Source organism: Elgaria multicarinata, chromosome 11 (genome assembly GCF_023053635.1).
Source record: "Elgaria multicarinata webbii isolate HBS135686 ecotype San Diego chromosome 11, rElgMul1.1.pri, whole genome shotgun sequence".
In the NCBI taxonomy this organism is placed as follows: domain Eukaryota; kingdom Metazoa; phylum Chordata; class Lepidosauria; order Squamata; family Anguidae; genus Elgaria; species Elgaria multicarinata.
The window spans coordinates 1,874,321-1,888,486 of record NC_086181.1 but is presented as its reverse complement, the minus strand read 5'-3'; the positions used below and the strand labels follow the sequence as shown (position 1 = coordinate 1,888,486).

At 43.8% G+C, this 14,166-nt stretch overlaps 1 protein-coding gene across 2 annotated transcripts in view; it reads right to left on the bottom strand.

Moving 5' to 3' along the window:
- Nucleotides 1–14,166, bottom strand: part of FMNL1 (formin like 1) — a 223,804-nt gene that overhangs the window by 15,097 nt on the left and 194,541 nt on the right. For both annotated transcript variants that reach the window (XM_063138453.1, XM_063138454.1), the window contains 2 exons: nucleotides 5,173–5,274; nucleotides 663–786 (listed from right to left, as the gene is read on the bottom strand). In XM_063138453.1, the coding sequence (XP_062994523.1) occupies nucleotides 663–786; nucleotides 5,173–5,274 (226 nt within the window). The remainder of the gene's footprint in view (nucleotides 1–662; nucleotides 787–5,172; nucleotides 5,275–14,166) is intronic.

Genomic DNA, 14,166 nt, shown 5'->3' with positions numbered 1-14,166 from the left:
GGCTGCAAGAAAGGCCAATGCTATTTTGGGCTGCATTAATAGAAGTATAGCTTCCAAATCACGTGAGGTACTGGTTCCTCTCTACTCAGCCCTGGTTAGGCCTCATCTAGAGTATTGTGTCCAGTTCTGGGCTCCACAATTCAAGAAGGATGCAGACAAGCTGGAGCGTGTTCAGAGGAGGGCAACCAGGATGATCAGAGGTCTAGAAACAAAGCCCTATGAAGAGAGACTGAAAGAACTGGGCATGTTTAGCCTGGAGAAGAGAAGATTGAGGGGAGACATGAGAGCACTCTTCAAATACTTAAAAGGTTGTCACACAGAGGAGGGCCAGGATCTCTTCTCGATCATCCCAGAGTGCAGGACACGGAATAATGGGCTGAAGTTACAGGAAGCCAGATTCCGGATGGACATCAGGAAAAACTTCCTAACTGTTAGAGCAGTGCGACGGTGGAATCAGTTACCTAGGGAGGTTGTGGGCTCTTCCACACTAGAGGCCTTTAAGAGGCAGCTGGACAACCATCTGTCAGGGATGCCTTAGGGTGGATTCCTGCATTGAGCAGGGGGTTGGACTCGATGGCCTTGTAGGCCCCTTCCAACTCTGCTATTCTATGATTCTATGATTCAAAGCCCCTGGTATAACAAACAGTCTCCCTTCTCCTCACCTGTAATAATGTCCTCAATGGCTCCATCTTTCTCTTCATAAATGAGAGGTTCCTTCACCAGCTGCTTCTTCTTCAGTTCAGCTATGAGGTCCATCTGCTGTCTCCTGGCTTTGTGGGTGAGAGACTACCAAGAGAGAGAAACAGTTGCTGTGGTTATGCATGTACCACTCCAATACCTGAGCGATCTGTTACAGGACTAGCCAAACCACCAGGCAGCTGTCCAAGGAATAATGTATGGGGATAGTGTTGCAGCTGCTGCTGGATGCCATCCAACATTTTATTAGTTAAGTAGTTTTCTTTTTAACCTAAACTGCCACAAGAGTCCAGGGCAATGCAGAGAGAGAGAGAGAGAGAGAAATATGAGTAAAATAAATCAATCCTCCTGTAAAACAATAATTAAAACATTCAGATAAAAACCTGACTTTTAACTAACTTTTCTGGAGAGCCACTTTGAAAAGGAAGTGGAGGGTCAGCATCCCATTCCACTCTAAAACAGACTTCTAACAATTTCCATCCACCAATTCCTCCATATGCTCACATGACATCTGCACTGAGTAGTGGTGGTGGAGGTGGTGAAACAATGAAAACAACTACAGAGATTTGGCAAAAGAGGCAACTCTAGCTGATCCCTTCAATTAAGTCACAGCTTTTAAGAACTGTATTACTCCAAGAATCCAGCCTGTCCATAAATTCTATGACTTCAGTTTGGGTAAATTGTCAAGGAGCACAAGAGTTCCAACTAGTCCAAGCATGCTAGCCACGAGTTAGAGCTGAGACTGAGCTTAGCAGCCTGAGCACAACACTTTTTGCTGCAGTAAACAAAGAATCATAGAATCATAGACTAGCAGAGTTGGAAGGGGCCTACAAGGCCATCGAGTCCAACCCCCTGCTCAATGCAGGAATCCACCCTAAAGCATCCCTGACAGAGGGTTGTCCAGCTGCCTCTTGAAGGCCTCTAGTGCGGGAGAGCCCACAACCTCCCTAGGTCACTGATTCCATTGTCGTACTGCTCTAACAGTCAGGAAGTTTTTCCTGATGTCCAGCTGGAATCTGGCTTCCTTTAACTTGAGTCCATTATTCCGTGTCCTGCCCTCTGGGAGGATGGAGAAGAGATCCTGGCCCTCCTCTGTGTGACAACCTTTTAAGTATTTGAAGACTGCTATCATGTATCCCCTCCATCTTCTCTTCTCCAGGCTAAACATGCCCAGCTCTTTCAGTCTCTCTTCATAGGGCTTTGTTTCCAGACCCCTGATCATCCTGGTTGCCCTCCTCTGAACACGCTCCAGTTTGTCTGCGTCCTTCTTGAATTGTTGAGCCTAGAACTGGACGCAATACTCTAGATGAGTGCGAAAAGCCTCTCTGCAGTTAGGCCAACTAGGCAGCCGCCTAGGGCACAGACCTCAGAGGGGTGCAGCAGTACTGACCTTACCTCATTCAATACAGCATGTGCTGTATGGACCAATCCCCAGGTAAATGCAGGGAGTGGAATCCTCACTGCTGTGTCAGCGGGGCCCGTGGAAACCCGGCTGACAGGGCAAGAAAGTGAGGTAAAGGCCTGAAGAGGAAAGTGTCCTTGCCTCTAGGTGAGGTGACTCCTGTGTCATGTGCCAGGCCGAGTGTGGGGACTTCCCCGCCACATATACACATGCCTGCTATTGCTTAATGTCCTGGCCCCTCCCAGGCTCCCTACGCGCACACATCCCACAGCGCTCCGATGCCCCGAGTGCACACCGACAGGGCTACTTGGAGCACAAGGTAAGAGTGCCGCTGCAGCTACTGTGGTTGCAGGCACGCTCGCATGCTGCGAACACATGCACAGTTTGAGGTGCGTGCGCGTGCATGCCATCTACCAGCGTGTCCTCTCACTGTGCGTGCCTGTGTGCGTATGTGCACACGCTAATTGTTTTGCTAGAATATCCTGAAAAACTAGGAAAAACCACTTCTTAGGATGCAATCCTAATGCATGTTTATAAAGAAAAAAGTCCTACAACTGGCTGGCTGGGGAATGCTTGGGAGTTGTAGGACTTCTTTTTCTCCTGTCTAAACATTTGCTGGATTCCGCCCTTAGGATCCCATCCCCATTCTGTGTACCACTTGTTGGTACGTACAGAGGTTGTAATCCTGCACACAGCCTGATAACAGCCCACCCCCATTTTATTGCCTGCCTGCAGATTTAAGAATCTCTAATCCTGAAACTTCAGCCGTACCTTCAAGTAAAAATTGATTATTACTTATTCTTGCAATTTAAAATAAATTTAGTAGTTTCAAGTTTTGTGCTTTTTATTTTTTTTCTACAAAACATCTGTTCTTAAAAATCAAAGTTGGCAATTTTGGGGGGGGGGTGGTGCAAGTAGCTCGCCTTGCCTAGGGTGCAAAATACTCTGGCCCTGGCGGCAGACATCAGTCTTCCCTTCAAACACAAGTGAACTTGGGTGACAGAGTACTTCATATGTTGCTCTTACATAGTAAGCTCATGGCTGGATATCTGAGACGTCTCCTTACAACACACAATCTAGATCATTGTCCTCATCCTCCAACCCAATCCACTGCTCTCAGATTGCAAAGGTAAACTTTAGAACAGAGGTGTGAAACTGCTGGCCTAGAGGCCAGGTGCAACCCACGGTACCTTTGAATCCAGCCAGCAGCCTTCCCTTCCTCAGTGCCCCCTTCCCTGGTGGCCGTTAGGTTGACCAAGAAAGCTCTCACTCCTGCCAATGGGAGTTTTATTTCTAAGCCTAATTGCTGGGGTGGGGTGGAGTGGGTATCCGGTTGGTGCGTGTGTAAGCTGCAGAAGGAAGGATTTGGCTTTCCCTCCCCACACACTATAATTCCCCTTGAATCTGGAGCATGAGGAAAAGTGGGGAAGTGGGGACATTGTTCTAGAAAGGTAGGAGAAAATGTTAATCAGGACCAGCCAAGACATTTTGCTGCCTGAGGCAGAGCAGCAAATGATGCTCCACCCCACCCAAACTCAGTCAAGCTGAATAGTCCCAATGCCAGTCAAGCTGTTTTAGCACCTAAGGCAGAAAATCTCACAAGTATCTCTCCCTCTGCCTAGCAGTAAATATGCAATAAATGCTGCCTTTTCATGGCACCCAAATCAGCTCTGCTTGAGACAGCAAGAGCTGTTAAATGGTAGGTCTTCCCAGCAAAGGAATGTAGCCATATAGCACAATCCTAGGAATATTTTCTTGGAAGGCCCAGTATGTTCAATGGAGCTTACAACAGGTCGGTTGTTGTTTTTAACGTACAGTTTTTTTAGCATACAGACACAAAATGTGCAGTTCCAAAAAAATAATTTGCAGTTGGAAAGCAGTTGGAAAAATGGGGAAAATTAAACTTATATTATGCATATGTGTTTATTAAGAACTTGTGTCAGGAAGGGACTGTAACACACATTATATAAGGGTAGAATGTGCTCAGTTTCCATATTTAAAACAAACTGTCCAAGAGAGACGGAGGGAACAATCCCATGGCCCCTAGACAGTTCAAAGCTTATAACCATCCCAATAGGATTGTGCCCTAAATTTAATTTGTTATGGTGAAGAATTATAAAGAACTCCAAGAAGCCACCTAAGATTCCACCTACATTTTGGTTTATAAGGTAAAGGGGATGTGTATATAAAATATACTATACTCTGGCAATAAGTAGGTTTAAATCCGATGAGCTTCTTCTTTTTATTTATTTCCTTTATTTGTGTTGGTTTGTTTAATCTTGCTCAAACCATTTTTTAAAATGGGCAGGTAACACTTCATTGTATCCACATAAATACCCATAAAGCACTCCTGTCCATGCATCTTATGCCTGTCTTGCACCCTATGTCCTTGCACCCTATGTTCCCACCCTAGGGGTGCTGCCTTTTCCTATCTCCACGCTCCATTTCTGAGCGTGGATACATAGCCAGCACAGAGAGAACCACACCAGCTATGAGGAAGAGGGGGCATGCAGGAAGCTCGGTTTCAGGGCTCTGAGATCAGAGCCCTGTTTCTGACCTCAAGAGCCATAACCGAACAATCCTATGTGTCCCCCCGCAGACACTAGGATTGCTCCCTCCATCTATATGTATGCTACACTTATATCTTAAATTTCTCACCATAAGGCTAACACATATTAGAATATTATTTGTCATAAAATGGTTATTGTCCATGTAAAATATGTTGAAAGTTCTGTTTATTTTTGTAGTATACTAGAGCTTAATGGGGGCTGGGATCTTCACAAAATGGCTACTCAAAATGGCCTAGTTGTTGCTTGTTATATAATAAGGAAAATGAGTGGGGTTTTTTGTTTTGTTTTTTACACTGCCTGGAATAAGATCCACTTGAAAACAATATTTTAGGACAGAAGCCCTTACAATATTATTATTATTAATCCCACAATGCCAAGAACCCATCTGGAACAGAATGGAATGGTACGTAATGCCAACTTCCAAGCGCCTTTCCACAATCTGCTGGCTGAACCATTTGCCTCACACTGCCAAATGGATGGCCCAGCTCTGATATTAACACAAACCTTTGGTGCTGCCTGTTCCTCTTTGTTGGGGGACTTTTCCTCCTCCTCCTCTTTGGCAGCTGCTTCTTGCTTCTTCCACAATTGTATATCTTCCTCTGCTTTCTTTTTATGGGGTGGAAAGAGAGAAAAACCAACTGTACAAAGCAATCACAGGTATATAACAGGTATATAACTACATGGCAGTAGTACTTCTCCCCTCAGAAGGGTGATAAATATATGTTGTTAGGTGCTCAAGCAGGCCAAGTTCCTCCTCCCCTCAATTCTTCCTCCCCATCCCCAACTGACACCCTCAACGTCCTGTGGCTCAACTACTCTCAACATTCTGTGGCCCTATTCAGACATAACTTGGGGAAGGGTGGTTACGCTAACCACGTCAAGTGCTCACAACACACAGGCCCTAACCACCCTTCTTGAGTGCGTGCACCTTCTCCTTGCACTGCTGTGGGGTGTGGAAGCAGCCGTTCTTCTGCAATAAGGTTGAAGGTTCTTGTACTTGTGTACAAAGCCCTAAACAACTTGAGACCAGGATACCTGAGAGAGCGCCTTCTCCCTTACCAACCTGTCCAGTCACTGAGGTCATCCGAGGGCCTGCTCCTGGTGGTTCCACCTAGATCCATCCTCCGATTGGAATCCACCAGGGGAAGAGCCTTCAGCGTGGTGGCGCCCCTCCTGTGGAATTCCCTGCCTCTGGAGGTCAGGCAGGCGCCAACCTTGTACTCCTTTCGGCGCCTCCTGAAAACATCTTTATTCCAAGAAGCCTTTCTTTAACATGCAGCCTTGGATTACTGTAATTGCTTCTTTTTAAATTTTGTTTTAACTGTTTTATTGTTTTTATTTTCCTTTTACCTTGTACACCGCTCCGAAATTTTTCAATGGGGAGCGGTATATAAATATTCTAAATAAATAAATAATAATAATAATAACCTGGAGAACCATGGAAAGAAGTTTTTGTGTTTCTTGGCCATCAATAACAGCAGCATGGGATTGAAAATATCTTTGTTCCCTGCTAGGGATATTGCAGGCATCCAATATGGGGTGGAGCATGATTGGGGGTCTGTGAATCCTCACCACTGAAAAAGCTGCTGAATAGCTCAGTGAGTGCTGCCCAGCTGCCTGTCCCTTTAGTGAGCCACCATAATGCTTGTTATTCTGTGTAAAAGGTCTTATAGCTGCTATTTATGCAAGATTATTCACATCTCTAATGGCAGAGCTATGTTAACCATGGGGGCTTAACAGACAGCACAAGCCATGGATAGGGCTGCTAACCATTTTGCGGGTGAGGGTGGCTAAATCGTGGTTATGTAGCCACCATGATTTGGGCAAGTGCCCTACACATGACCAGCTAAGCCATCATAGTTAGCTCAAAATGCTTAATCATCATGGCTTAGCGTGTTGCCTAAATAGGGACTGTGAGTTCTGCCAGCTCATGTGTCCTTATTGGGAGTTTTGAGGGGTTTTAAAAAGATATATTTCTTTAAATTTACAAACTAATATATGTTTGCATGCCACATGTGCAGAAACTATTAGCCTATTTTGCTTCCAAATTGATTAGCATACAGTCACCCCAGGTCAGTATTAGAAGAAATTAAGACTCAGAGGAAGAGGAAGTGGTGGGTGGGTGGTGTGCATGGATGTTGCTTGTTGTGCACACACATCTGCATGTATGTATTGTGTTGATAAAATATTGGGGGAGAAAATAAAGAACAATGTGGGTTCCTGGGACAGTCAAATTTTGCACCTCACCCCCACCCTGCCACTATATAGATCATAGAATAGTAGAGTTGGAAGGGGCCTATAAGTCCAACCCCCTGCTCAATGCAGGAATCCACCCTAAAGCATCCCAGACAGATGCTTGTCCAGCTGCCTCTTGAATGTCTCTAGTGTGGGAGAGCCCACAACCTCCCTAGGTCACTGGTTCCATTGTCGTACAGTTTTTCCGGATATCCAGCTGGAATCTGGCTTCCCATGCACCAATGGTTCAACACTTCATTGAAAAGGCTCACAGATATGACGATTTCCAGTTTCTTGCTATAGAAAGAATATATCCCCACAGGTATAATTGGAATAACCATGACAACATTCTTTTAAGAAAAGAAGCTGAATGGATTTTTAAACTCAACTCAGTACATCCTCATGGTTTAAACGTCAGCCTAGAACCATCATCCTTCCTTGGAAAGTGATTTCATGATTGCGCATCAATCTGCATCAGTAGGACCATATTTGCTTGCCAATCAGCATGAGGAATGGCCATGTTGCTGTACCTTTAAGCCTCATATATACAGTATAATGAATGAATGAATGAATGAATAGTTTATTTGTTTGTAGCACAAAGACCATTACAAAATACAGAATTGCTCACATATAGCAACACACATTATTTAAAATATTCAAAATATTTGAGGTACAATCCTTTCTCAACCAAGGAGTCAGTCAGTGGGTCACTCTAGGGGTGCTCCATTTGTCTGCAGCACCCACCCTTTGCTATCACGATGGTGACATACATGCCAAAGTCACAAGAATAATTTCAGTGATTATATTATAACCTAAAATGCTAGCAGTCAATATCTGGCACTATCAGATAGGTGGGATCTCTGATGATAGTTTATACAAAACTATTAAATCAAATGGTCCCCCTTACAATCTACACACACTTTGTTTAGAAAGTTATTTCTGATTTTTTTGGCTGCAGCCGCAAACTTTGCTACCTTAATTGTGATTGCTTTGCTATGGTCCGCCAGCAGATCGCAGATAATGTCTCTAGTGTGCCAACCCGCTCTTGCTAACAATAGTTCCTTTAGAAAACGCTCCCTGATATCTTTGTACAGACGGCAACGCAGAAGATAATGCACTAGGTCTTCAATCTCCTCTCAGCCACAAAAACAGATCCGCTGGGCATGGGGGACTTTTTTATACGTCCCCTCCAAGAAAGCAGAGGGCATTGTCTGAAAACGAAGGGCAGTATAGACCTTTCTTAGGGCAGGAAACGATAGGTCAAGCAAATATTGTGAAAAGTACTGTTCTTTCTTAATAAGACTAAACCATGGAGAGAAGGCCTGTAATTGGCTAGCTATTGCGTTTCCTTGGGCGTTTCCTCATAGATTCTATCTCCAATACTCCTTTTGTTATTAGCTAGCAGTTCCTGCACCTCCTTGGGACAAAGTTAACCAGTTATGTGCCCATCCACCCTTTTTCAACTGTTCATTGAAACATTGTTTAGCTAAGTTATTTTCATCTAGAGTCATTAACTTTTTCCCATAAAGTATAATATTCTTGTGGATTCTTGACTTGAAGGAGGGCAAATCCACCTCCATTCTTAATAAGGCAGCGGGAACCCCTACTGGAAGGGCTAACAATTCCTTCAACACCGTGTTCTGTACGGTCTCTACTGATGAAATAGAGTCTTGACCCCATAATTCCGCCCCATACAATAGTTGCGGGAGAACTTTGGCTACAAAAAGCTTCAGGGTAGGGGCAACCAAGGAGCCACCTTTGTGTCTTCCATATGATAATATTGCTTTGGCTGATCTTATAGCTGAGTATTTAGCTGCCTCCACTTGGGTTTTCCAACCCCCATTATAGGAGAAATATATTCCCAGATATTTAAAACTCGTGCATTGTTCTATCTGCCGGCCATCCAAAAGCCATCTGTGCACACGGACTTCTCCTAGAGAAGACTACCACCTTGGTTTTAGAATAATTGATTACTAATTTTTCCTTTTTACAGATCTTGCCTAATCTATTCAACAGTCTCCTCAGGCCGACCTGAGGAATAGATAAAAGGGCCGTATCATCTGCGTAAAGGAGCGCCTGGACCTTCTTGGGGCCAATAGAGGGAGGAAAACAGTCCAGAGCTGTTAGCTCGGACACCAGGTTGTTCACATAATAGTTGAACAAAAAAGGGGCGAGTAGACAGCCCTGCCTGACTCCTCTTCTGATGATAATTTTGTCAGAGAGGGTCCCAGATGGGCCAATCCTCACTCTTGAGTCTGTTTGTGAGTGCAGTTTTTGCAGCAAAAACAGGAGTCGTCTGTCTATGCTTGACTGTGAAAGTTTGTCCCAGAGGCAAATATCTCTATCAAAGAGGTCAAAGGCGGAAGTGAAGTCCACAAAGGCCACGTACAGGCTTCCTCCAGGTTGACTCCGATATTTGTGGGTCAAGTGATTGAGCACAAAGCATTGGTCAATAGTGCTCCTCCCTTGGCGGAAACCAGCCTGTTCCTCCGCCAGGATGTCATTTTCATTCGCCCACGCTTGAAGTTTATCCAATAAGAATCTGCCATATACTTTCGAAACAATATCCAATAGACTTATGGGCCTGTAGCTTTTGGGGTCGTTTTTTTCCACCTTTTTTATATAAAGGGACTATAATACTTGACTGCCATCCGGCAGGGATATTTCCTGTCTGGTTGATGTTTGAAAAGAGATTTGCCAGGATTGGGGCCCACCAGTTGATATTATATTTAAAAAGTTCCGGGGGAAGCATGTCTTCTCCTGGTGCTTTATCTACTGCCAGCTTGCCCAATATGCGGCTGACCTCATTAGCTGTCACGTTGGGCCAAGATGGGAGGTCGGAGATGGTTAGTCCCTCCTCGGTTGATTCACGGATATCATAGCTAGCGAAGATATTCTCAAAATGTTGTTGCCATTTTATCGCCGGGATTTGCATTTCCAAATATGGTTTGGAGGCACGTAGGCCCTCATGCACTGTTTCCCAAAATTTGCCATCATCCTTCTGTTTTACTGCCTGGGCAAGCTCTTCCCACTTACAGCTGATATACACTGACTTTTTCCTTCTCAGTAAGGCCTTGTATGCCGATCTTTTCCCTATCAGAGTTTTTAAAAGCGTATTCGAGTTTGCCTTTCTGACCTTTCTGCTTAACCCCATTAATTCTTTTTCCGTGTTTCTGCATTCTTTATCAAACCAGCCAGTGTTTCAGGATTTAGCACTGCCATAGGGACCCGACTGGACAAAAAAGGGTTTCAAGTAATCCACAATTTGTTGGTAGCTCTCCAAACAACCTAGCTTCCCTTTTTCAATCTGCTCTTTAAAACCCATGAGGATCGGACTGTGTAGCAAATTTACTACCTTGGAACTCAGGGCTCCTGACCATTTGATCCTTCTGCTACCTGTGGGACCCAGCTCGATGGAATAGGTTTTTTTGATGCTAGTTCTCGTAGCCAAGGCTTGCATCACTAATTTGATTGGAAAATGGTCACTTTCAGGCCTGTCTTCCACTGAAATTTTTTTGATGTTGGTCAGGGGAACATCAAAAGGTCAGGGGAAATGATAAAATAGTCTACTACACTGCTCCCCCTATGAGAGAGGTATGTGTAGTGACCGTTAGAGTCGTCAACTACACTACCATTCAAAATTATCAGAGAATGTAGGTAGGCAAGCATTATTAGATTTTTACCATACTTATTTATTCTTTTGTCATGAGAGTGCCTTTCTAAAAAGAAACCATCATCCAACGGAACAGGCAACTGTTTCAGTAACTCTGTATTTGATCGCCCCAGACGGGCGTTTAGATCACCTCCTATGATAAAATGGGGATTTTCAAAGTGTAATTCTATTTCACTTATTGCCAACTTCAGTGATGACCAAATGGGAGACACCTCCATAGTTGCTGGGGGCACATAGACATTTATACAATGTAAGGAGGAGCCATTTTTGAAGGATACATGAACAATAAGAATCCCCTCATAACTCTGAGGAGCCACTATTTCCAAGATGTAGTCCAAATCTACTGAAATGAGGGTTGCCAGACCCCCACTGGCACGACCAAATTTGTTTTGCCTCGTTGCCGCCTTTGTGAAGGATTTATATCCTTGGAGCTGCAGCTGAGAACTGTCTTCCACCCATGTTTCTTGTAGGAAGATTATAGAGAACTGTTGTAAAAATTCAACGAAATCCTTGTCAACTAATTTTCCCATCCAACCCAATACATTCCAGGAGACTATTTTTAATGTCGGAGAAGTTGTTTCCACTGGCTCTCTTCTTAGTCAATAGTTTTGTGTGTCAGCAAGGGACCTTGCAGACTCTTTGGAATAAACAGAGGGAATCAAGTTACTGCTGGGATTTTCCCTGGTTAGGGCGTTGGTTTTTGCTGGCCCTGAAGAAAGCACCTCTCTTAAAATCGAGAACAATTGCTCTTCTAGCTCCCCTAAAGCCTTTACAATGTTGTTCTGGGCCTCATGGTTCATCCGTTTGAACTGCGCTCATTTCCTCAGGTAGCCCGGTGGTATCTGTACCTGAGGCAAAACCTTCATTCTCTCCCATTTTACATCTAGACCAAAGATGGGCCCTCAATATTTCTTGGAGCAAGCTTAAGTTAAACACTATTTCTTCTTGCTCCGGGTGCTGCATCATCTGAAATTGTTCTAGAAAATCTACAATATTCGGGTCCTGCGGGATGTTTTCTTTGCAGCCCTCTGACTTTAGGTTATGTATATTTGAATTCTTGGTTTCCATACTATACTGCAAATCCTTTCTTCGTATTATTAGGTCTCTTGCCACCATTTTGATTATGTCTTGCGCCTGTTTTTGCTTCTGGCTTGTCTGGTTAGTTTTCTTTGGGTCGTTGCTGAGGGCTGAAACCAGTCCCCCTCTCCCTCCTAAGGCCTGAACTTTAGGCTTCCTAAGATGTTCTTTGTTGTTGTTTATTCGTTCAATCGTTTCCGACTCTTCGTGACTTCATGGACCAGCCCACGCCAGAGCTTTCTGTCGGCTGTCGCCACCCCCAGCTTCCCCAAGGTCAAGTCTGTCACCTCCAGAATATCATCCATCCATCTTGCCCTTGGTCGGCCCCTCTTCCTTTTGCCTTCCACTTTCCCTAGCATCAGCCTCTTCTCCAGGGTATCCTGTCTTCTCATTATGTGGCCAAAGTACTTCAGTTTTGCCTTTAATACCATTCCCTCAAGTGGGCAGTCTGGCTTTATTTCCTTGAGTATGGACTGACAGGGGCTATTTGTTAATTTGCCTGAAATGTCTCGTAATCCAAATATTTCGTCTCTCCAATATTTTTTTACTTCTTAATATGTAGTTGGTTGTAGATATATCTGTAAATGTGACCAACACTCTGCTGCTTGAGCATGATGAGGAAAGACAATCAATCTTTATTACGTCTGTCACTCTAAGTAAGTTGAGGCCCAACTGCCACATTATGTGGATAAATTGATCTGTTTCATTTAAATAAGGGGAACAAGCGGGAATCATAGGGAGGTTTGTGAAGACTAACTGATTCCTCATTAAAAGTAGGGCAGACTGGATTTTTCCACACGGCACACTGGTCATGTTATTTAGTGCCTGTTTATCTACATTATCTACTACTATAGGTTCTGTTTGAGATGAACTATTTTGTATCCTGTATGACTCTTCCCTCTGGCACCTTACTTGTTTATCCTTTCCACTGGTATCCTTTTTTAGGCTATTTCTGTCACCTTTCTTGTTATTTTCCTGTTTCTCATCCAATAATTTGAATAGTGGGTTGTAATTTAAGCCCTTTCCTTTCTTCTTTGTGGTATCCTTATTCGCCTGTGCTTGCCCACTCTCAATCCCTGCTCCTTTACGTAGCCCTTTTTTACCCCCAATCCTTTCCCTCCCTTTTGGGATTTTCTTCCCTTTGCCTAAACCTTGCCTATTCTTCCGACACCTCTTCCCTAATCTTTTCCGGTCAGAGGTAACCTTTATGTCTGTCTTCTCAGCCTGTAGAAGCAACTACAGCAACTCCTCTGCTATGAAGTCCAAATGGGGTAGCAGAGGAGCAATTTCATTTAGGCATGACGGCACCTCATCTGTTGAGAGCTCCAGATCTGAGTACTATTCCTCCTTCTCTACTGGTATTGTCTTCGAACCAGCAGCTAGAACCTTAGATTTAATTAGATCTATCAAAAAACCCACTTGGCCTTTCAGGCCAATTATTTCTTGCTTTATTTTACTCAATTCTAAGAAGGTTTTAGCGCATGATTCCCCGTTCAGGAAGCAATATTTGGCTAGAAGTTCTGGTGTACTATCACTAGGATAGCTATTCCACTTAGGTGACAGACTCTCCTTGGGCAGCTCTTCCTGTGAGCGTGTATCTATTTCTAGCAAGTCTATTAACTCTTTATTGGGGCTATTGATGATTGTTGGAGGTGCCTTTTCGCCCCTGACAGGTTCGATTTGTACGATCCTCTCATGATGACTTGAGTCCCAGGGGCGCATAGACTTTAATTGCGGGGGTGTGAAATCCTGTCTATGACCATGTATACCACCTAACATGTTGGCCGAGGGGCTTTCCCATGTCAAATGGGTCCACACAGGGTTCCCCCCAAATCCTAAGTCTATGGAAGACTTGGCTGTTAGGCTGTCCACTTCGGCTAACTCCCATGCTAGATTTTGCCCCCCAATCTCCATTGATAATTCCAGTTTATTCCATGTCTTATCTAGTGACCAATCCAAGCCCTGCGGAGCATTGCTAACTATTTCACTCTCCTTTTTCGTTACCTTTTTCGGCTCAGCCTTTGAATGAAAAAAGGATGATATTTTCATTTGTCTCTTTCTTGGTGGTAAGTCAAGCACTGTGGGGGGGGGGACTTACCCAGGGACTTACAACCCTGCCTTGTCAGAACCATATCCAGTGATTTTTACACTTACTTTAAAACCAATTAACACTCAAAAATAAAACAATTAAAAACACCTTAAAATTGATTATGTTAAAATTTGTTAAGATTAACTCTAACTGCACAACCCTTAAAAACTATCATCTGAATATATTACTAGTTTCCAGAACAGTTACTCTTTACAACTTTAACACGGTTAATCCCTCAGTTTAAACAGAAGTAACAGTTTAAGGGTGAATTAAAATAATTTAAACACAGTCATAACCCTTGTACCATAAACTCTGTGGGTGCGAGTTTCCCTTGACTCAATGCTCCTTCTGCTCTTGGTTGCCTTAACAATCAGCGACTATTTTGAGGACTGTTCAACAAACTCTCAATAAACTCTCTTTAACA